This window comes from Leopardus geoffroyi, chromosome B3, assembly GCF_018350155.1.
Source record: "Leopardus geoffroyi isolate Oge1 chromosome B3, O.geoffroyi_Oge1_pat1.0, whole genome shotgun sequence".
Taxonomy (NCBI): domain Eukaryota; kingdom Metazoa; phylum Chordata; class Mammalia; order Carnivora; family Felidae; genus Leopardus; species Leopardus geoffroyi.
In genome coordinates, this window is record NC_059337.1 from 55,570,187 (window position 1) to 55,593,496 (window position 23,310).

At 40.2% G+C, this 23,310-nt stretch overlaps 1 protein-coding gene across 2 annotated transcripts in view; it reads left to right on the forward strand.

The window, feature by feature from the left end:
• Positions 1 to 23,310, forward strand: part of FBN1 (fibrillin 1) — a 232,220-nt gene that overhangs the window by 181,071 nt on the left and 27,839 nt on the right. For both annotated transcript variants that reach the window (XM_045449811.1, XM_045449810.1), the window contains exons 40-50: positions 42 to 167; positions 1,363 to 1,485; positions 2,137 to 2,295; positions 5,510 to 5,581; positions 9,032 to 9,157; positions 11,934 to 12,056; positions 14,980 to 15,105; positions 17,058 to 17,174; positions 18,135 to 18,263; positions 18,880 to 18,999; positions 21,365 to 21,490. In XM_045449811.1, coding sequence (XP_045305767.1) covers positions 42 to 167; positions 1,363 to 1,485; positions 2,137 to 2,295; positions 5,510 to 5,581; positions 9,032 to 9,157; positions 11,934 to 12,056; positions 14,980 to 15,105; positions 17,058 to 17,174; positions 18,135 to 18,263; positions 18,880 to 18,999; positions 21,365 to 21,490 — 1,347 coding nt within the window. The remainder of the gene's footprint in view (positions 1 to 41; positions 168 to 1,362; positions 1,486 to 2,136; positions 2,296 to 5,509; positions 5,582 to 9,031; positions 9,158 to 11,933; positions 12,057 to 14,979; positions 15,106 to 17,057; positions 17,175 to 18,134; positions 18,264 to 18,879; positions 19,000 to 21,364; positions 21,491 to 23,310) is intronic.

The window sequence follows — 23,310 nt, forward strand, 5'->3', positions numbered from 1 at the left end:
TTTACAGTGCTGAAGAAATGCTGTTGTTTTCATTTTGACAGACATTGATGAGTGCCAGGAGCTCCCAGGACTGTGCCAAGGCGGGAAATGTATCAACACCTTCGGCAGTTTCCAGTGCCGCTGTCCAACCGGTTACTACCTGAATGAAGATACCCGAGTGTGTGACGGTAAATGGTCCTTTAGGAGGATAAGTTCTTTCAGCTATTGAGAACTGACCTCAAAAGCCAGTATACAGTCACCAGTAAAACTAAGAATTTAGCTATATAGCGCAATGGTCTAAACATGAACCTAGCCAGGTAAATGTGCCATACTTGTGGCAGCTTGCACGAATGTTACTGATGGGATATCATTTCTGATACGCCCCAAATATTCCTCTTCTTCTGAGAAAAGTGGAGTTTTATTATCTTAGGCCATTGTCTCACTTATGCCTGCAGTTTTCTGGGCTCTTGAGAAAAGCCATTTATATTAGAGTAGCTCAGGTCTCATTTCAAGGACCTCTGTATTCTGGGAAGCACTGAGTTTCTCTTCTTCCTGGTCTTTACCACTTATCTGTCCTAATGAACCAAAATGAGCTTCTCTTAAAAAGGCAGCCTCTTTGGTCTTAAGATGTAAGTGATAATTCCTGTTCATCCTGTGTTATTGGAAAGATGGAGAATATTGACCACTTCTGGCTTTCAAAGCACTTGGGCCATAGACTGTGGTGGGAAAGATGGTTTTCATCTATATGAGGGAGTCACATGACTAGTTAGGAAGATACTTCCCTGTATCCTGGAGGAGAAATATGCCTCTGGCTCTCCAAAAGGCTTATGAGGTGACTTCGATAAAGGATGACCTCACTGTGTATTAATTGAGTATCACAGTGTATATAACACAGCTCTAAGACCCCTGGAATCAACAAAGATTAGAGTCAACCTCTGTGTTTGAAAATGGGGATAGAGGTGTTAAATACCTACTTCCATTCTACCTTACCAATGCAAATTCATGAAAGTGGTTGTTGAATGGCTTCAGGGTCTATTATATTCTTCCACAGATTTTGTAAACATATGACGTATTAGCCGTCTTTCTGAAAGATTTCTCCACATCTCCATCTCTGCATGCCTTTCAGGATGTTATGGACTCATCTATTAGGAACTCCTATCAGAAGGCAAAACCTTTTTTTCTGGCACTTCCTTTCCTGAAAACATACACATTAGCATAGGCAAAGGGCACCGATGAATTAAACATCTATTTTTGTTATCCAGATTTCAAAGTGCCCTGTGGATTTTCTCCTCCATTGTCGACATTTATGTTGACACTGAGTATCAGGCCATTCCAAAGAGTGAAGCTTTCATATTCGTATACCACTTTCTGTCTGGATTACAGATGTGAATGAATGTGAGACTCCCGGAATCTGTGGTCCGGGGACGTGTTACAATACCGTCGGCAACTACACCTGTATTTGCCCTCCAGACTACATGCAAGTGAATGGGGGAAATAATTGCATGGGTAAGTTCAAGTTTTTCTTAATCTTGCATGTCCGATCTTCATCTGTGAAGAGAAAAAGAGCTTGTAAGCCCAGCACTTGGTCCTTAGTGTTATGTTACTCATCAGACCGAGTGCTGCCTGCCACCCTTCCACTGTCTTTGTGAGAGCCTCCTCCCTTGTAAACCATAAGCTTGGCCTTTTTTCCCCACCTTGTGTGGGTGGTTGGGAGTTTTCTTTAAAATGTAATGTTGGAAAATCCCAAACAACGGTTTAATAGTACTTCTTTTGTTTGACTTTGGGTGTATCTTTATACAATTATATTTACAGCACTGACTTACAGTATTAAAACATCATGAGTCGGAAATGAGAAAATTACTGCCAAATAGCAGTGGAGAATTGTTACTAAGAGTCTGGGTGGAGAGTCGTGTAAAGTTTATTAATGCTGCGGCTCCATAATGACTTAGTTCTGTGGCCCCAAATCCCAGGGAATACATTTCTCAAAGTCCCCTTTCTTATAGCGGCAGATGTGGATAGAAAATTGGGTAAGGGCAGGCTGTTCCTGCTCTCATCCAAGTCAAGTTACAATAAAATCCAAAAGAAACATACTCCTTGAGTATCCCCTTAGACATCCAGTGTGCTTTCCCCATGGTATCACCATCCCCTTCCCTCTAGATATGAGAAGAAGTTTGTGCTACAGAAACTATTACGCTGACAACCAGACCTGCGACGGAGAACTTTTGTTCAATATGACCAAGAAGATGTGCTGTTGTTCCTACAACATTGGCCGGGCCTGGAATAAGCCCTGTGAACAGTGTCCCATCCCGAGCACAGGTGAGTTGCACCATTACCAAAAACATAGGTTGATAAGTTACCCATGGATTGTTGAGAGAAATGAGTCTCAGCCAGGCAAGAAAAAAGTCCATCGTTTATCTTCCTAAGCAAAAAATTAGCTCACAGAGGCAACTGTGTAAGTTCACAGTTGATTCTGGTCCTTCCAGCTGAAAATTGAGTCACAGGACACACTGTCTAATTTGTACACTAGTTCACTCGCCACACTTACAGACTCAGCATAGAGGGGAGAAACAGAAACACTGTTATCGTCATGGAGTTCACCATGTAACTGAAAGACTAGAAACGTTAGGCGAAGCGATATGACAAATAGGTGAACCATATTCCTATTATTCTTACTTATTTATAACTGGTCTTGTTCCAAAAAGAATTTAAGGCAGCCCACAAAGATTTGAATGTAAAATAAGAAGGCCTAAGGCAAATGGCAAACAAGGGTAAGAAACTTGGAGCAAGGAGCGAGGCTAATACGCAAAAATCCAAGCTGGGAATTTCTACACACTTGCCAAAGATGAGCAATAAGTTTGGCTCCAAACTTTCTAGCAGCTCATATAAAAAGGGGGAGATAATCAAGTCTAAGGGTCTCAATGACTAGAAAGCAAACTAAACACTAAAGGAAAGTGCAACTCTTCATGGTACTGAGATTGGAGAGAAATTTTTTCTTATATCCTCATAGAGAAAAATCTATGTAATGTTATTTGTTTAAAAACAAAAAAGTCTAGGGGCGCCTGGGTGGCTCAGTCGGTTGAGCGTCCGACTTCAGCTCAGGTCATGATCTCACGGTCCGTGAGTTTGAGCCCCGCATCGGGCTCTGTGCTGACAGCTCAGAGCCTGGAGCCTGTTTCAGATTCTGTGTCTCCCTCTCTCTGACCCTCCCCCGTTCATGCTCTGTCTCTCTCTGTCTCAAAAATAAGTAAACGTTAAAAAAAAAAAAAAAAGTTAAAAAAAAAAAAAAAGTCTAACCCATGTCCTTGGAGTAAATGAAGTGAAATGGTGCGTGGTTCTTACATGGTAAATGATGACATCATTTACTAATGTTCTTATCTAGAGTAAAATAAACTGTGATGCAGTTAAGGATAGTATTCTGTGGTACCTACTCTGTTCCCCACAGTGATCTGTAAGATACTAAATCTCTTGTCTGGTTCTATCTGATTACATGTGAAACAGAATATTCTTTTTTTTAGTAAAATATACCAGTTCCTCCATTGTTTCCTCTAGAAATAATGTATTAATCATCACTTAGAATTACCTATGAGTTATCCACAGTCTGCAAGACATCTCTCGACCAGGGGTTGGCCAGGTACAGCCCCTGGGCCAAATCTAGCCCACACTAATTTTTGTGTGGCCCAAAGCTGAGAATGGTTTTTACATGTTTTAAAAGGTTGGGGAATATCAAAAGAATAATATGTTATGTCCCGAAAAGTATATGAACTTCAAATTTTCGTGTCTATAAATAAAATCATATTAGAACACAGCCACACAAATTTTTTTTTATTTTTTTTAACGTTTATTTATTTTTGAGACAGAGAGAGACAGAGCATGAACAGGGGAGGGTCAGAGAGAGGGAGACACAGAATCCGAAACAGGCTCCAGGCTCCAAGCTGTCAGCACAGAGCCTGATGTGGGGCTCGAACTCACGGACCGCGAGATCGTTACCTGAGCCGAAGTCGGCTGCTAAACCGACTGAGCCACCCAGGCGCCCCCACAGCCACACAAATCTGATTACATATTTCCTGTGGCTGCTTTCATAGGATAGTTGAGTAGTTTTAATAGAGACTGCACAGCCTACAAAACCTAAAATATTTACTCTTTAGTCCGTTAAGAAAGAAATTGCTAACCCCTGATCTTCACCAATGGTCTTCAAATCTTTTGATCATACATACCTATCAGTTAAAAAGCAGGGGGGTTACACCTATTTGATGTGTGCGTTTCCATGTAAAAGTATATGTGTATATATCTCTACATATATTTTTCAACTAGATTGAAAAATGCATTTATTATTGCATTTGTTATTTTCATGAACTGTTCTATTAGAAAATATATACAAAATTAATTTCTTTTAATTATATTTTGTGAAGAGAAATGAAAATCTTAGTAGTTTCTTTTTTATCTTGATGGATCATTGTGTGTTCCCCTAGAGACTGTTTTGGAAACCCTTACTAAAGACTTTCATTACTTTCAAAAGTATCTGAATTAAGAATGTGCATATTTTTTATCTAAAATGCAAGATTTCTTATTCATGTTGAATCTTGGCCAAATCTAGTCATGGCTTTTCATTTAGGTATGTAATCTGCACACATTTTAGAAGTTCCTGAAATATGTCTGGATGACCAGTGTCAGCTGGCATTATATTTGTTAAAAGTAGACAGTCAGATATGAAGGAAATAAAGCAGTAGAAGAAGAACATGCTACATTTTGACCAAACTACTTTCAGAGACGTTTTATGCTTTTTAGTGGGTTTGACCAATAAGGCAATGACCACCTTGAGCTTAAATTGATACCATGCTATATCAGTTACAGTCATGATCTGGAATTACAGAACCTCTGAGTTAGAAGGACTGCAGATGACATTTAGTTCATCCTCTGTTATCAACTTTGATGAATTCAGACGAGCAAGAGAAAGATAGAAGGTCGGAGGAGGGAGAGAGAAAGAAGGAAAGAGCTGCACCAAACGAAATCCAGCTCCAAAAACTGAAGTAATGACATAAGTTGGTTGTTTGAACTGAATTAGTCATTAATAGAACTGATGTCAAGAACTTGGCTAGATTTGCTACAGTCTCCCCCCAATCTACTGAGGAAATGATTTTTGTAAGCATTCCTAAAATCCCAGATCCCTTCATGTGAGTGGAAAGAGGCCCTCTTGCCAGTCCCTGGGTTCAGAGCTGAACAACATCCTTCTAGAAACCCAAATTCCTACAGGCAAGCTCATACAAATGCGTGGGCTGTGATGTGGAGACCTCTGGTTCTTCCTCAGTATTACGTCAACATGAGGTCGCTTTTCATTCAGCATTTGCCTTAAGGACAAGGTTACAACATCTGTGGGGATTCTCAGATTTATTTTTTATTTTAAATTCCTCAAAATACAGATAAATATTTTGCAAGATGTTTCCAAAGTAATTTCTTTCGGCCCAGTCATTGCTCTTTGCTGACCCCTATTCTCACTCCTCTCACCCCAACTTTGTTTAATGAATTACTGCAGATGAATTTGCTACACTCTGTGGAAGTCAAAGACCAGGCTTCGTCATTGACATTTACACCGGCTTACCTGTTGGTGAGTTATGATGCCATTGTTGGAATTTTCTGTGTTTGCCTTTGTGTTTGAAAACAGGAATACACACCCTTATTTTTCTCAGGTTGTTTTTTTTTTTCTTAGAAGGAAAAACTAGTGAAACAATGCCATTTAGTTTTATTGAAACACTGATTCTTACTTTGAAACAAACCGCAAACACCCCGTGTCGCTCCACCTAATTGGCGGCAGCATTCGTTGCTCATGATTAAGGGGACTGGAAAGCTTTTCACAAAATTACAATCAAGCTTAGTTAAACCAACCCTAGGCATCAACAAAGGGAGAGATTCTGGGAGTAGGGCCAGTTGACGTTTGCTTTGACTATATAATTCCCAATCTTTCCTTCTGACTATGACATGAGTTTAATATGACTTTTCATACCAATCTTTATGTGTGGGTTGTACACATAAAGCACTTTAGGGGATCCGTTTTATCTCACATGGATTCTCCTCAGGTTATCTGCTTTGGGAATTTCAGATGTGCAATAAAAAAAAAAAAAAAGGAGGCCACTCCTCTCGGAGGCCCCATCTGGTAACTGGAGCAGAGACCACTGCAGTGCTCAAGATGCTTGTGCAAGATTCCGAAGTCTTGCACAGCATTCGGCCAATGGAGGCAATGCCTTTGTGGTTTAAAAGAAAATAACATAAAAATAGATGGAAAGCTATTGCATTCTCAGAGTTTTTCCCCAGTGTGATTTATATGCATCCTCAGATGCCCGTCTTAAGTCCGAGCAGTTGTGTCTAGTAGCAAACATCACCACTCACTTTGTTCCACCTTCTTCCTCATAAGTAAACTGAAATCCACATCAGCCTTTCCAATGACCTTGTTTAAGAAAACAAGGGTCTGGTCCAGCAATCAGCCTGGTTCTCTTAGTGCCAAATCCATATGGCTCAACAGTCTAGTCAACGTCCAAAGAAACTTCATGGTTTGGAAAGAAAAACTGCTAAATGACATTGGCATGAAACACCTGGCCCTCGCTGCTTTGTTTTTCCCCTTCCCAAAACAGATCTTTTCATCTCCCTAGAATCTCCGATCCAAAGATAAGTGGTCTTTAATAATAATGACTCTCCACGGACAGACCAGGCATGTCCCCCAGCAAGGCCTGCCCTCCGAGGTTGGCAGCAGGCAAAAGACTGGAAACAGCACCAACGTCGTCTACTAGTTGAGCTGGAGACATCTCAGACATCATCCAGTTCAAACACACTGCTTTACAGTTGAGGGGACAGGGGCCCAGAGAGGGGAAGGGACTCGGCCGAGGTCACCTAGCTAATTAATAACAGAGCTGGGACCCAAATCCAGTCCTGACTCACAGCTTGCTTTGCCTCGAGCTCTTGAAAGCTGGAAATGTGATAGTTAGCAATATACTTAATGTTACCAAATTCCACCATGACAAAATATTTAGATGACTGAGAAACTTTGTTTTATTTGAGCTTTATACTCTCCTTCTGAAAGGTCTTAAGATTGTTGGCATATAGAACCCATTCGTATGGGGTTAAAACTATAGCAAGTTTATTAATCTTGTCTTAAAATATAAACTTCTCCAAGTTGAAGTTCAAATGAAATCCAGACAGGAAAAGAAAATACAATTTTTAATATATCCTTTTGCTATTTTATGCCTAACAATGGCTAGAAATTTGACCCAGTCTATTATTGTTAAACTTGATAATACATCACTTATATTTAAAATAAATGAACGTGAACATAATGTCTCACATTTTAAATAATAAAAGAATGTCGTCTGAATTATCTTTTTGTTTGCTGATCATTCACAGTTGTGATGTTACTTTGCATAGCCTTTTAAGAACGTGAATGGCAAATATGTGAAAAATCCAAAAACATAATCACCTGCATTCAAAATAGCAATATACTCTAAGTTGTTTTTTCCATTAAAGAGATTATTTTTCCTTTGAACAAAATCAAACCCTTTAGAAAAGGATCTAAAATAAACCTGTGGTCTGTCAAACTTCTTCAAAGCAGGTTGGCTTTAGAGTATGATTATTCTGAAATCGTGGTGTCTCTTGTAAGCTCCACAACTGTGGCCCTTCTTATGACTTAGGCAAACAGAGTCCTTGCAGAGGCTCCTGACTATCGTATGTAAACGGAAGTGTCTCAACGGCGAGGTAACACAAACCTAGTGGGTTGGAAAGACCAAAGCTTTACATCCCTTCCCAGCTTCTGAAGCACTTTGTGAAATTCCACCAAGCAGTGGCGGAAGGGCCCTCCAGGATAACAAGTAATTTGATTGTGGTTTTGTGAAGATTGTTGACTGTGACGTGCAAAAGCCCGAGGGAGGTAGGATAGCCTGTTAGCGGATTCCTCGTGTCAAATCCTGACTCTGCCTCTTATTAGCTTTGTGGTCTTTGGCAAGTTCCTTCTGCTGGTTTGGCCTCAGTTCCATCATCTGCATAGTGACAGTTGTCACAGTACCTGGAGACCATCTCGTAGAGTGGCTGTAATGATTCAGTGAGTAAATCCAGGTTGAATGTTGAGAAATATGCCAGGTACATAGCAAGTGAGACACTACTAACACTCTTACTGTTATTATCCTAGAAGACACTGAATGGTTGGGAGTTGAGAGCAGGTCAGAAAGAGTTTGGACCACCAGGCTGGTGAGGAGGTGAGACCTGCCCACAAGGCCACCTCACCAGCTGGCCAGCCCTGCTCTCACAGCCTGCGTTGTAGCTCTGCTGTCACTCCTGCTTGGATCCTGTTTTAATGCTCACCGGTCCCAACTTCCAGATACTGGTTCTTAATTTACCAAATTTTAATTGGTGCTTAACATTGATCAGACGGCATGGTAGGGGCTGGTAACACAGTGGAGTTGTAGCCAGCCTCAGCCTCTGGCCTTAGGAAACCACAGTCTGTGGCTATAGCCCTTCTCGGTGCTGGCCCCCACAGTCAGCATGGGCCTAGCTCACAGCCCCAGACCTAATGTACCTCCTTTTCAAAACCATGTGAAAGAGGAAGGGGATGTTGAAGGGGAATCTGAAAGATCAGAGCTGGCTATGACCATAAGCTCCTCTGTTCTTCACCAGCTCTCCTTTCCCATTTTGGCCAAACACCACCACACACTTTGGGTAGAGTGGCCGTTTATTCTCAGCTGTCACTTTATTCTATTCACCCAGTGCATAGTGCCCAGGGGATACCAAGATGGCGCCTACCTGGTTTGTTTCAGAACAAAACCAAAAAGATACTAAATCCAGATAGACACATGAGTGTCTGAAAGCAGTTTAGTTATTTCAATTTGATATCAACTGATGTCCCCCCTTTCCACTGTCACCACCCCAACACACACATACCCACCAACACACCCATGCACCCACACACCCATGCACTTTCTCTTTTTTCACTGTGGACCTTATGTAGAACATGGAGTTAGAAGCTGCCGACTCTCAGTGCCGTGCTGTCACTCATGTGTGGCTGCTCTGTTTTCAGATATTGATGAATGCCGGGAGATCCCAGGGGTCTGTGAAAACGGAGTGTGTATCAACATGGTTGGCAGCTTCAGATGTGAATGTCCAGTGGGCTTTTTCTATAATGACAAGTTGTTGGTTTGTGAAGGTAAGTGATGTCACTATATCATGTCCAGGAATGAGCCAACTGACAAGCTACTTACGCACACACACTTGGCCAATTTCACAACATTGGAATTTCAGCAATCCATCAAGCTCTAGCAATAGTGTAGGGCACCATGTGGAACATCATTTTTTCATGGAAAAACTTCCCTAAGTCCCCGTGGAAAAAGCAGGACGTGCACTCCCCAGCCCCATCCTATACACAATATATTAGATTTCCCAGCTGATATAAGAAAGCCTTGATTTCCTGGGTGTGTCGCATAGATTGCTTTTGTTTCTCATTGCTTAAAAGTGAGCAGGAGTGGTGGGCGGTCATCTTTACTTGAATCTCAAAATTAGTGTTCCCTTCCAAACGGAGCCTGTGCTACTCCCAAGTGAAAACAAGGTTAATGCAAATATTCCAAATGCATGAGAGAATTCCAAATGGCAAGAACAGCAAATTTGATTTTATATGAAGAATGTTGGCATGTGTGCAAGTGGTACTTTTTTCATTTTCACATTACCTCCCCTTGCCATGTGCATGTACTGTGATGCCGTGCATTCCTCACAACACTTCATATTCCCCTACATCTGGGGAAGATAGTGTACTTTCACATTTTAGTAAAAGGGACATTGCTGGTTATTAAATATACCATGTGCCCTAGGGTAGCTGGAATAATTGTCTATTTAATACTTAAACTTGGGGCCTCTTGCAGAATTTTTGTTCTTGTCAGAAAGGGTTATTACCCCTTAGAGCATGTATGAGAGCACATATGTCAATATTTTAATGTTAAAAAACCTTTTTTTCCCATAGACTAGGGACAACTTACAGACCATGAGTAAAGTTATGGCCCTAAGCACATGCTTGTTAAATTCTCTTCACCAGGCTTTTAGCTACTATGGCCAGGTGGGCACATGTTACTGCCTCCCGGAGAGGGGTAAATGGGGTGATAGCCGTTCAGAACCTTCCTTAGGAAATAGTCATCTCAGACCTTGGCACTAGCCCCTGTGCTTTGGAAGGCCATCAAGGATAAGGTGTTCCGGAGAGGAAGCATGATGCAGGAGAAAAGAAAGGAGCCCACAGCAGAGGAGCTGATGATGGTAAAGTAGCCTGCCTTCCTCATAGCCAGTCTTCCCCCTTTCATAAATGGCTAGGATGCCTGCCACCTTCTTGGGGCCTCTCTTGTTCTCTTCTATTCAGAGCCCAAACCCTTAGGCATGGTCACCCATGATGGCCAAGTTAACCCAGACCTTACTGTCCATGTGAGATCGAAAGCCTACAGCTGTACCAATGTAAAACACTTTGCTGTCAGGGTAGTACTCAGTGGATATTGAGATTACAAAGCACTCCAACTTTTGGTGTCCGTCTCACAGAATATCCATTCTCAGGGTGAATGTTTATTCCGGGGTCAGCTGCTTCCCAGCACACTCTTAGCTCTCAGAATCAGAAAATGAAGGTTGATTTAATACATGCCTCCATAACCCTGAAATTGGAATGGATTCCAGAAGTATTTAGGGAACACTCATGCATCTGTTCTCCCCAAATATGCATATAATCCGATGCTCGGCATCTGATGCCTCACAGAAATGCCTGTCTGTGATGCCATTTGGCTTTTCCAATGATTGGCTACCTTCTAGCTTTCTGTACCCTCTTAAGACCAGGGCAGACCTGCTGGGAGAGTGGTGCTGGTCTTGGTTCCATTGGAACCCAAGGCAGGCATACTTCTGCCCTGTATCTGTTACCCAGAGAGGCACACGCCACCCCACCCCACATTAGGCAGAAACTCCCACTGACTGACAGTAAGTGCTGAGGTTTTCCCGCCACACAAGCATACACCTGTGAGGCACAGGTTGATGTATTTGCCGCCCCCTTGTGGGAACTTCTTGGGCTGAGTCCACTTTTTTGTAAAACCCTAATACTGGTGCTAAGAGCCAGCTCCCATCTGTGTTCCAGGCTATTCCCTTTATTGGACTTAACCCGAGTTAGATTGTTTCATAGGAGCAGGGGCAGGGAACATGTATTTTGCCCCAAGGCATATCCTGGACTATGGAGAACTTTCATAATGTCATGAATTTGAACTATATTAGCTACCTGATTAAAAAAAAAAAAAGGCAAACAACCCCCTTGAGTATAGTCAAAGCTCTGAAGCACAGAGTATCCATTTATTCTTTTCTTTGATAGTGAGAGTTGGGTTGTTGTCAGTAGTTTTATGTGCAGCCTCTCATATTAAGTTTCCTTGATTTGACTGCCATGTGGCAGTAATTTAAGCCGGAGCCCCTACAGCCCTGAAGTGCAAGGCACTGCCTGTGAATCAGGAGCACCAGTATCACTTGCGGGCTTATTGGAAATGCAGAATCTCAAGCCATTCTCCAGACATGCTGAATCAGAATCTACTTTTCAACAAGATCCCAAGTGATCCCTATGTATACGAAGGCGAAGCAACCCGATGAATCATAAAACCCTGGGGCTTTGAGCAAATGCAACATTTTCTAGGATGTTCAGTTTATACTATGCCAAGCGCTGGTCCTAGCAGCTGAGTGTATGACTTTTCTTTTATACACAAGCATCATTAGAATCCACATGTGGTCATAAACCAAGTACTTGCATTTACAAAAAATATCAAAAATGTGGAAAAATTAGAAAAGAAGTCTTAAAGGTCTTCCACTATCTGTTCCATGGAACTGATCAAAATAAGAAAATAGAAATCTATTTTAAGTGAGAGCCTTTGTTGACTTGCCCCACATTCTGTCCTCCTTCTAATTAAATTCTCTTCTGCTTGGAGATATTGACGAGTGTCAGAACGGCCCTGTGTGCCAGCGCAATGCCGAGTGCATCAACACCGCGGGCAGCTACCGCTGTGACTGCAAGCCAGGCTACCGCTTCACCTCCACAGGGCAGTGCAACGGTAAGTGGCTCCCCACTGGCTGGGTGGGCCCGCCAGCGCGCCATCTCCAGCAGGCTTCAGACATCTGGATTTTTTTGAGAAGGTTAACTTGAAGAACACCTGAGTTATGGTTTACACTGCTGAGTTCTAGTCACGAGGCCAGCAAAAAAGGAAAACCGTTGAAATTTCTAAACCCTTAGAGATGTGATGTTTCCAAAACGAGACATATATCATGTGCATACATAGATTTCAGATTGGCTCATCTGCTGCCCTGCTCTAAACACCCCCTCCCTCAAATACACACACACACATGCACACAGTCCCCTAACCAGTCCTCAGGGACAGATATTTGTTTTTTTCCTTTCACATGATCCCCCTTAGGGTGGGAGGTTGCCACCATTCCAGCCACACACCCCAATTCTATAGCAAACCTCTCCTGAGCTGAGTTAGATTAACCTGCATGAACAAAAAGAACCAACAGCACCACTTATCCTCCTAAACATCTTACAGAACTGAGGGCAGCAAACATTAACAGCCTTTCATTAGCCATAAGTCACCTACAGTAAAATGAGAAACTGTCCCCTAGAGGTTAGGTTATTTCATGGCTTACTTTTGTCAAGGATGCGGTAAAAGTAAGAAGGATGAGCATGTTAGCACATATGGATGGTCAAGTTTTAAGTATCTGACGGCATCTTCTAGCCAGTGGCACCAAAATTAAAACACCAGTGTTCCAGCCCAGAAGCAAAATTATACCTCAGAATCATTTTCATGTGAGTTTTTGAGTAATTGTAAATCATTGTATATTTAGCATGGAGGTCAGGAAGAATGTGTTGTTTTGCTGTGGTTCATTTCCCAAGGAGTTTCCTGGATATTTTATGCATTTGTGAATGAAACAACACAAGGGAACATGGTCAAATTTTCCTTGGATTTCCTTGCCTACCAGCGATTAAGTGGTAGGAAGTGCACCGCTCTCTGTAGGGTATTTTGCATTGTTTTACTAGACCTTGGTGGGAAGAGGGTGTAATAGCAGAACAAAAACTCACTTTGAGAATCAAGGCTTGTTTTGTTGGGTTTAAAGGAACATGTGCAAGTGTTTAGCATTTTGTCAACAAAGCGGTTGTTACCCATGTATTAAAAAAATAGGACAGGAAAAATGGGGACGTCTCTGATATGAGTCACAATACCGTAGTGTAACTTGGCATTTATAGCATTTCCCTGCATTTTGCTCTTAATTTATATGTCTTTGAAACTGGGCAAAATAATTCCAATCAAAATAAAGAACTGCTGATAATACAGAACGTGTCGTTTCACACCATTTCACGCTCAGGCAAGAAGTGGGACAAGCTATTTATACATCAAGACAGGGTGTCCAACCATGGCCTGCTAGGGCTTAAGCCCTGCCATATTTTCTTGTAGAACATTAGCACAAATAAAACTCATCCAGCGCTAACCAATGATAAGTGCTGTGAATGAGTGTCATTTGTGGCCAAGCTCACTTTTCCTCACTCATTGGAATCCTCAGAAGGGAACGTACCTGAGTTTTGCAATTATTCAGCCTCTAGGGTTGAAGACTTCACTCAGGAATCATCTTCATTTGTATCTTTTAAAATCTTTTAAAATGTCTTTTAACAGTTTGCTCCTTTTTAAGTCTGTTTTCTCCAATGGGAATAATCATAACTTACTAGGTTAACAAGCATTTCTAGATAGGCGAGCAATAGTTCCTAAGCTACGGGTATCCCAGTTTCTCCATTAAGATGATATATTCAAGCTCACTTAAGACTTTTAAATTGTATGGTGATTCATCAGCTGTAATGTTCTATAATTGGAAGGAGGTAGTCATAACAATGGCAGCCTGAGCACAGGAAATAGATGGGATATCTTCTCTTCTGGTATGAGCACAACTGCTCTGTGTGGCAAAAAGTGTCCATTTCCGGTTGCTGTCTTCTCAGTAGGCAAGACAGGCCAACAGCAAGTTTGCATTATTTAACTGGAAGCAGGGTGTCACTGTGCTCTACAGAATCTATACTCTAGTTGGCATTCTGGCTGTTTGCTCTCTTTTATGACAGTAGGACAACCAGGATGATACAGGGCTCTTCAGATGACCTGTGCCCTAAACATAGAATTTTGAGAGCTTTAAAAATTAGAGACCTAAGTAGGCATGTAATCACATCATTTGTAGATTCATATAATAAATTCTGCCCCCTTCCCCCCCTCCCCGCCCCAGATCATCAGATTTCAGGAGGGCAACAAAGATTCAGTTGATGAGAAATATAATTCAGGGCTTAAAGACTGGCAGGAGCAAGATGACAGGTCATTCCCTTGAATGAATATGACTAAAAAGAAACATCATTAAGATTGTCAAGTGCTAAAAGGAGCCATGTGTAGACATGAAGACTTGGTTAAGATGGAACAAAAAGTTATAGGAGTAAGACAAAACAATGAACTGAAACCTAAACAAGGGACAGTGTGGGTTGTCCATCAAGAAAACCTATCTTAGCAATGGGATTTGTTTGACTTTGATATATATTTCCAAGGGAAGCTATGAAGGGTCCATGACTTGAGACACCAAATCTTGACTAGACAAAATACTTAATTCATTCCACGGTCTGTGATACTGCCTGGGCAAATTATCAAACAGATTATCTCCCGGCTTGGTTTCTTCTTCCCTATTCTACTTCTAATTTTTCTCATCTTTCAGAACATTTTTTTTCATCGCCTCATGTATTGTTAACATACTCTGAATGTGCCCAGTAAAAGAGCATTAGTTTTAACTGATTTTGAGGTAAAAAAAAAAAAATGTATATATATATAATGCCAGTATCTGTTTTACTGGCTTGGTTTAGAGCTAGGATTAATCCTGAGCATGATATCTAGAAGTAAGTTACTTAATGCAGTTTTGTCCCCTAACTCTACCTAAGATACTTACGATGCTTTTTATCTACAGATCGCAATGAATGCCAAGAAATCCCCAACATATGCAGCCATGGACAGTGTATTGACACAGTTGGAAGTTTTTATTGCCTTTGCCACACCGGTTTTAAAACAAATGCTGATCAAACCATGTGTTTGGGTGAGTACGTGATTATCATTTTATTTTTAACTTCTATCCTATCGAAAAATTCATTTGCATCTGAATATATATAAAAATTGATACTAAACCTTCAGTATTAATTTTGCCACTTATAAAATGAAAACACAAGTAGGTGTGTAGCATTAACATCCTTTGGTATTTAATCTTTGGCAATCTGAACACAATAAACCTCTTCCTTGATATTCATTTGGCTGCCAGGTCAGAAAAACTTTTGACTAAAGGAAAAACAGAAAGATATTAAGACAAAAAGTACTTTTTATTAATGTTAATAGCCTATTATTTTATTAAGTCTATGGGTTTGCCTTATTGGAATAGAGTGCAGCTTTTGAGTGTTTGAATATGAGTATTTTTTGAGAAGGGTCCATGGTTTGTACCGTATCCTCAGAGGCAAATTTGTAGATCCTATAAAGGCAAAAAAAAGACCCCACATTTTTCTAGGGGAAAAGAGCTCAAGATTTTAAATAAATCTCTTCCCCCTTGCTTTCAGTGCTGAGTCAGGATGCTGATTTAGAATAAATTCCAAGTATTAATCACTTTCTCTCTTTTCCTTCCTTTTTATACTTTAAAGCAATATCCATTAAGGATGATTCATGAACATGAATCAGTTTCACAACTGAAAAAAGAAGAATCAATAGAGTAATGTTTAAAGAGCTTACCTTTCACTATAATTGGGTTCATCCATTAGGGAACATTCTTACAAAGTCTTGTCTTCTTCAGAGCAGATGACAAGTTTTATATTAAAGGAGTGTAATCAGCTCTGCTCATCCCTGGAGAGCAAATCCCAGCATAGCAGTGACACCTGCATCTGATTTATCTGGAACCCTCTACCGAAGAACCTGCCCTACAGAAAAATGTCGCTAGTTTGGCTAAAAATGAATCAAAGCAGCAGCCCTTGATTGCTGGAAGGGTGACTCACGTGGATGCAGTCTTCAACCACAGACACACACATATTGGATCACTTTGGGGTCAGCAATAGCTTTCTGGTTTAGGATCACCGATAACTTATCTTCATGTCCAAAATTTGAAAGGAAAGGAAATTGTAACTCTAAACACTGCCTTTGGCTAACCTGAGGTGTTGTCTTCCAGTCCCAGAGCCTCCTCCCCTTTGCCCTCGCCCCCCTCCTTCTGCCTCACTCCTGCAATACCAGCAATATCAACTCTCTTTTGTTTTGATTCTTTATTTCCTCCTTAATATAACGTACACCTGCTCTATAAGAAAGACGTTAGCTGTTGTGGCACAATGCTCAGACATAAAAGATGCCCAAATAGCTTTACAGAATAGTCAAAGAGAAAAGTCACAGACCAATAAAAAGACAAATAATAACACAAGAATGTATCAGAAGAGGTATCACATTGGGATACTTTAGAAGAGTGAGTTTAGGCACCAGTAGTGGGAGTGATCATAGGTCTTTAGGAGTGGACTGGGAAGAAGGAAAAGGTGTCTAAAATATCAGGTGAGTTAGAAAGCTCATTTATTTTGTTGCTGATTTCAGGGTAATGTCAGGTGACTCACTGCTTTTTGGTAAACTAGAGTGAGAATCTTAAAGGCTGAAGTTTGCCAAAGGTGGCAGCAAATCAAGACCCAGATGCGCTCAGAATTTTCCATTTCCAAGTGAAAATATTTGAGAAAAGTGGCAAGGGTGGAGAATTCTAGAAGTAAATAGAGTAAAATAGTTCTTGTCCAGTTCTCATGTCCTTAGCTTGCCTCCTTTCACATGCCAGCCCAGGAGATGGTTTATTCCCAAGGTTTAGGTCCTCCGCTCTTGCTGATTGCTCATGGGGAGCGGCCACTGCTGGAGCCAATACCAATATCAAGAAGTTCTTAGCCTACACCTGATGCTTTGTGAACCTTACCATGCCCTTTAATCCCAGGCAACCACTCACCTCTTCTGTTAACGACCACGTTTCTCTACGGCCTTTGTTCCTACTAGACATAAATGAGTGTGAGCGAGACGCCTGTGGGAATGGAACTTGCCGCAACACGATCGGTTCCTTCAACTGCCGCTGCAACCATGGTTTCATCCTCTCCCACAACAACGACTGTATAGGTGCGTATGCAAATCAGTGCCTCACGTAGGAAGTGCGTTTAATATATGCTCTTCGTAATTAGCAGCCTCTCCAGGGAGCGATTTTGTTTTCTGAAATATATGCCCTCTTAAGTGGCAACAATTCGTTAAAGGATTTGTCAAAATAAGGTGCTAGTTAAATGTCAACTAGAGTAATGACTGCCGTGACTTTTATGTAAGTGCTCATCAGCAGCTATAATTTTATATACACTGTGCTGTGGATTAAATACATTTTTAAATGAATTGATTATATCTTAAAACACATAAAAGTGATACTTTGTATAGAAATTACATAATTCAGGAATAACATGGACCCATTTGTCTCAATGTTGCGCTATAGACTCTCTTAAAATAAGTCAGTTATTGGGGGGGCACGCCTGGCTGGCTCAGTCAGAAGACCCTGAGAATCTTGATGGTGGGGTTGTGAGTTCCAGCCTCATGTGGGATGTAGAAATTACAAAAATAAATAGAACTTTTAAAAAGTCAATTATTAAATCTATAAAATCCTCCTTATAAAACATGCTATGTTATTTATAAGTGAGAATAATGATCCAAATTTTGTATTGTTGCTAGAGGCTAATTTTATATACTCCTAATTATGAGAATAATTAATAATACCATCAGCCGTATTGTGTGTTAGTAATTCAGTTTTAGCTTTTAAAAATGAAACCTAAAGGAAGATCAAGGTGAAACTCATATAAAGTTCTAATATAAATTATCAATCTGTAATTAATAGAACAGCGTAGTCTTGTTAGGTTTTAATAGGTGAGTAAAGCCAGGTGTATTGTTACAAACTAGATATTTATTGGAATTTTTCATGTTTGGCTGAGCCAGCAAAAGCCTCTGAAATTTCAAATAAGTATTTTTCCCTTTAAAGGTTTTGATCATTGCTGGAATTATGACATTTTCTTTGGAATATATCAAAGGGTATTTTTTTGGCAGATGTTGATGAATGTGCAACTGGAAATGGGAACCTTTGCAGAAATGGCCAGTGCATCAATACAGTGGGGTCCTTCCAGTGTCAGTGCAATGAAGGCTATGAGGTGGCTCCAGATGGAAGGACCTGTGTGGGTGAGTGCTGCCTCAGAATTTCAGAAAGAGATTCCAAAGTATGTTCTCCGAGACCAAAGAATCCTGCAGTCTCTGTCAACATCCTCCCTTCAGAAGGCTGGAGAGAAAAAAAAAAATCAGAGCGGAATAACACCAATCCTACCTGTTGACTGTGTGTGTGTGTGTGTGTGTGTGTGTGATATCTATAACACACTTCCCTATTATGTTTTAAAATTAAGTTATTGTAATTACAGAGAATAGTTAAATTGTTAAATTTCACAGAAAGCTAAATTGTTCCATAAACAATTGTAATTTGCTTTCTTATATTTATTTTCTTTAAAACAGCTTTGTAGAAATCTCTTCTATAATCTTTTGGGTGCTCTAAAAAATCTTCATACCCATTAACTTTTCACAAGCTACATTTTTCTGGAAATATTTAATTTGTGATAAGTCACATAAAATATAGTTCTGCACACTTCTGAAAGCTGATAAAGCTTCTTTTTATTGAGTCATTAATTTTTCTCCATATTAGTTTTATGTATTTCTTTGATTTGATTCCAGTTTCTTGGAATTTTAATTGCTTGATGGAAATCATGCCAGTGGGAACCTCTTCTTTCTTTCTCCCTTTTCTTTGCAGATATCAACGAATGTCTTCTAGAACCTGGAAAATGTGCACCAGGCACCTGTCAAAACTTGGATGGGTCCTACAGGTGCATTTGTCCACCTGGGTACAGTCTACAGAATGACAAGTGTGAAGGTAGGAGGGAGAGGGCTATCCATGTTTGGAAGTGAACAGTATTGGTTACTGCACTGGCATTCTCAAAGTCCATTTTTGTGATGGTATGCTGGTGTCTTCATTTTGCACTTTATCAAAAAAAAAATCCAAGAGCAAAGGGTGTGGCTTATGTTCTCACACTCAGCTGATGAGGCAGGAACATCTAATTCTCATGCTGATATCTGATGACACTGTTTTGCTCTGTGCCTATGAGTGCTCATATGACCCTGACTCTTTTCCAGGGTGCTTTTAGGCATCTTGTAAAACACCCTGGTTTTCATGTTTTTAAGTATCAGTAGGTTGCAACTAAAAATAGCTTCATGATTTCAGCTAAAATCTTTAAGTGACCACATTCAAGGTTGGATGATTATGGCTATATAATTTATCTACGTTGTTTGACCTATACAGCAGTGGAAATGTGTTACTACAAATAAATTCTCAGCAAATTTTATAGTACTGCATTCTTCAATTCATATGTCATTGAATTAAATGAAGGGCATTAATTGCTAGAACTTCATAAATAACTGGGCTAAAAGGATTTTTAAGAAGTCACCTAGTTCATGCTCCCAAGTTTAAATAGGTCTGTATCTCATCCATAATGAGTAAGAATTTTCTCCATTTCTCCACTTTTAATATCATGGAGAAATTTTATCATATACCCAGTTTACATCATAGTCAAGTGATAATATTCTAAATGGAAACAAATTATGCCTAAATGCAAATTATTATGTGTTATTGTACTTTCACTAAATAAAGATCAACTACTCCATGATCAATACAAAACTCGCCTAAGATGAACAGAATGGAAATGTATAGAAAGAAAAATGACTTCCCAAATACTTAGTAATGTACCCATTCTACCATCTTTGTCCCTATCCTTATGAAGTCATCACCTACAGGTTAATTTCTACTATAAGAGAAAGAATCCTATTGGCAATGACAAAAACAACAACCAAAAGAAATACTCGAGCATTTTTACAAAAGTTGGCTTTTCTTTTAAGAAACGGTTGGATGTGAGAGTAGTGGGAACATGGGAATGGAGTCATTCAGTCAGCAGCAGCTCAGATTTGTTGATATACCACAAGCAATGTGATGTAATTAATTATAAAGGCAACGTAATAACATAGAGTGATGAAGAGACTGGTTTTTCACTGAACAGGAAGATCATGACTTTGAGCTACACATTTTGAGAATACCTATTGTGTGGTATTTACAATATTAAGTCAAGATAATGGAATTAATTTCCCAACTTCCCCTTAGTGGGACCTCATGGGAAGGAACTTGTATAATAGGAATACATTCTGATGTAGGTGTAGAACTCTTTGCACAAATGCAAAAATAAAGAGCCCCACGATATAAAAGATACATGTTTTGTTGGGAAAAAAACTATCAATAAAAATAGCATGGCTCAGAATCAAGACTTACCTCTATTTTACTACAAATTCCAGCTGCAAGTCAGGGGAAAAGATGGGTAAGTCTGTTGGAAAGAGTGGCCACACTTTTCCCAAACATGGGATGATCATGTAATTCATTGACCAAACCAAGACAGTTTTAAGGAGGGGTCTGTTAATAACAAGGCCAGGACAACAGGCATAACTAGGACTTTCCTAGGAAAACCAGAGCATATAGTTACCCAAGCTATTCAAACATCACTGTAGACCACCTTTAATCAACCCTTCCTAGTGCTAAGGTATGTTAATATGCTAAAGGAAGTATGTCACAATTATAAGTGCATCAACTTCCTGTTATCTATATGACAAAAGAAAAACTGTAGCCTATACAAGAAAGACATTTGTGTTTTGAGAAAAATTAATCTGCAAACGAAAGGGACCTCATCTTCTGCGGTATCTTTAGTTTATACTTTACATAATTATTGTCATGAGTGTTAGTATTCTTGTTAAATTCATAGTTTTCCTAATAGCATGGAGTATTGGGAAAAGCACTGTGAATGGATGGAGGGTATAAGTGTTTAGTTCAAAGGTCTAGATCTCTCACTGACTCATTGTCAACACAATTAAAATTGTGTTGTGGTGACTCTGGAGTTTCTTGCTTCTTTTCTAGCTTAGGGTGGTAGGAAATTACCTTTTCTCATTGGCCAGGAAACTCAGTCTGGGTAAGGGATATTTCTTAATGTATCCCTTAGAAGGCACTTGCAGATTCCATTTTTACAATAAGAACTTTCAAGATTAATTTTTAAAAAGATATCACAGCCTAGAGGTCCACTCAGCATGATGATACAGGAAAAATCCTTATTGGAAGAGTTGTACTTTGTACTTCCACACTTTGCATTTGGTATCTGATGATGTCTCCATTGTGTTTTGGCTTTGACACATGTTAATTCTTTTAGATATTGATGAGTGTGTTGAAGAGCCAGAAATTTGTGCCTTGGGCACATGCAGTAACACTGAAGGCAGCTTCAAATGTCTGTGTCCAGATGGATTCTCCTTATCCTCCACTGGAAGAAGGTGCCAAGGTAACTGCCTTTGAAGGCTTTAGACTTTCATTACTCTGTGTTTATTTGTTGTGGTTTCACTTTCTTAAACATGGCAAAGCTTTCTTTGTGAAAGAGAAGATGGAGAGCTTTCATTCACTCAGAGGTCTAATGATTACCATATGTCAGAAAGTTCATTTTTACTTTTAAAGTTGAAAACTCATCCATCAAGTTATGGTTGCTTGTACAACAACTGCCCTGGCGCTTGAACATGTCTCTCCCTCTAAGAACACGGATGCTGATAGGTCACTCAGTGGGGGATCAGCCATGAGCCACTGAATACTGCAAAGCCTGGGGGAAGTTCAGCTACATGGTTTCTGCCTCAGAAGAGGTGACTTTGCATAAATGTGGCCCAGACTCTAGACTTTCAGTCCAAAAAATGCAGATTAATCCACGTGCTTTCAGGATATAGTGCCCATCCCTCATATCACAAGTTTTCTAAGAAAACAAACTTGAACTGACCAGGATTCTTGCTGGGACATCATCTGTTTTCAGGAGTAATATTTGTGAACTTAAAAAAAGGAAGCCTGAACTTAAGCATAACACAGGATATTATATTATATCTCGGAAAACTGTTTAGCTCGTAGTAAAAAATGCAATGGTGTGTGTCTATCCATTTATATATACTAGTTTAATGAATTTAGAACAAAAAGCCCCATGCACACTTATTTCTCCCCTCCACCTCAGGGTTTTGTTGTTTGTTCTTTTATTGTTCAGGTTTTTCTTCTTGGTTATTTTGTTATGTTTTGCTTCCATATTACTAAACAAGAGGTAAGGGATATCATTTCAGATTCCAAAAATTGGGTTTTGGTCTCAGCTTCGCCCTCTGTAGCCTAAACAAGTCATTGGATCTCTGGGACGCTCAATTTCCTCATTTTAAACCATAATAATACCTGGCCAACCAATCGTACTAAATACGTAACAAAGTTTTGTTAGTTTCTGAGTCTTTCATGGACTCTTGATGAACTTTTCACCTTTCAACTAGCCCTTTTGTTAGCCAGTATTTAGAAGTGTGAAGGGGGAATTGAGACTTCTCTGATTTGATCTCATAGGTGGCTGTCAGAAGCCCACATGGATTTCAGGCTTGTGGGTGGGGTGATAGTTGATTCAAGCAGATATTCTGTTATGGTACAGACCAGCCAGATAAATTCTAAGTCCTACTCCCTTGTTTTTGTGTGCCTTTGGCTTGGCCCAAGTTTGGAAAGAAAGCAGTGAGAAACCAGGTGTGAATCTGCCGATGTGGCAGGCCAGAGGAAACTCATAGGCTATTAATTCAATTTGCACTGGCCTGTCACAGAGGAGGCTAACGCTGCAGGAAGAATCAGCCCAGCTGTGAGCAGCCTTGCCACACGCTCAGCTCCAAGAGGCAGAGCCAGACTTGAGGAATGCAAGCAGGGAAAGTGACTTTTGTAGTTCTGATGAAATTTCAAAGGTCATTAAGGGCTCTTTGCAGATGGACTGGTAAACAGGCATCCTAGTGAGTCCTAGTTAAAGTGTGTGGGCAAGCATAGCTCTCTTTCCCAATGCAAGGCACCTTTGATTAATAAACCAAATCTAGAGAATCACCAAAAGCAGATGTAAATCTCCCACAGGACACAAATTTTGCTGAAGCCAGGGAGTTAAGAGCTGGGTTTTACTTATAAGATGACAAATTAGGAGTCAGGCTTTATTGCCCATGAAATGAGAAAATTCCACAGAACAACAGATAATGTTTTTGAAGGAACAATTGTGAAAAGACTCAGGTCAACAGATCTTGGCACTTGAAGGCCACAGATATAAAGGGACCACTCCCACTTAACAAA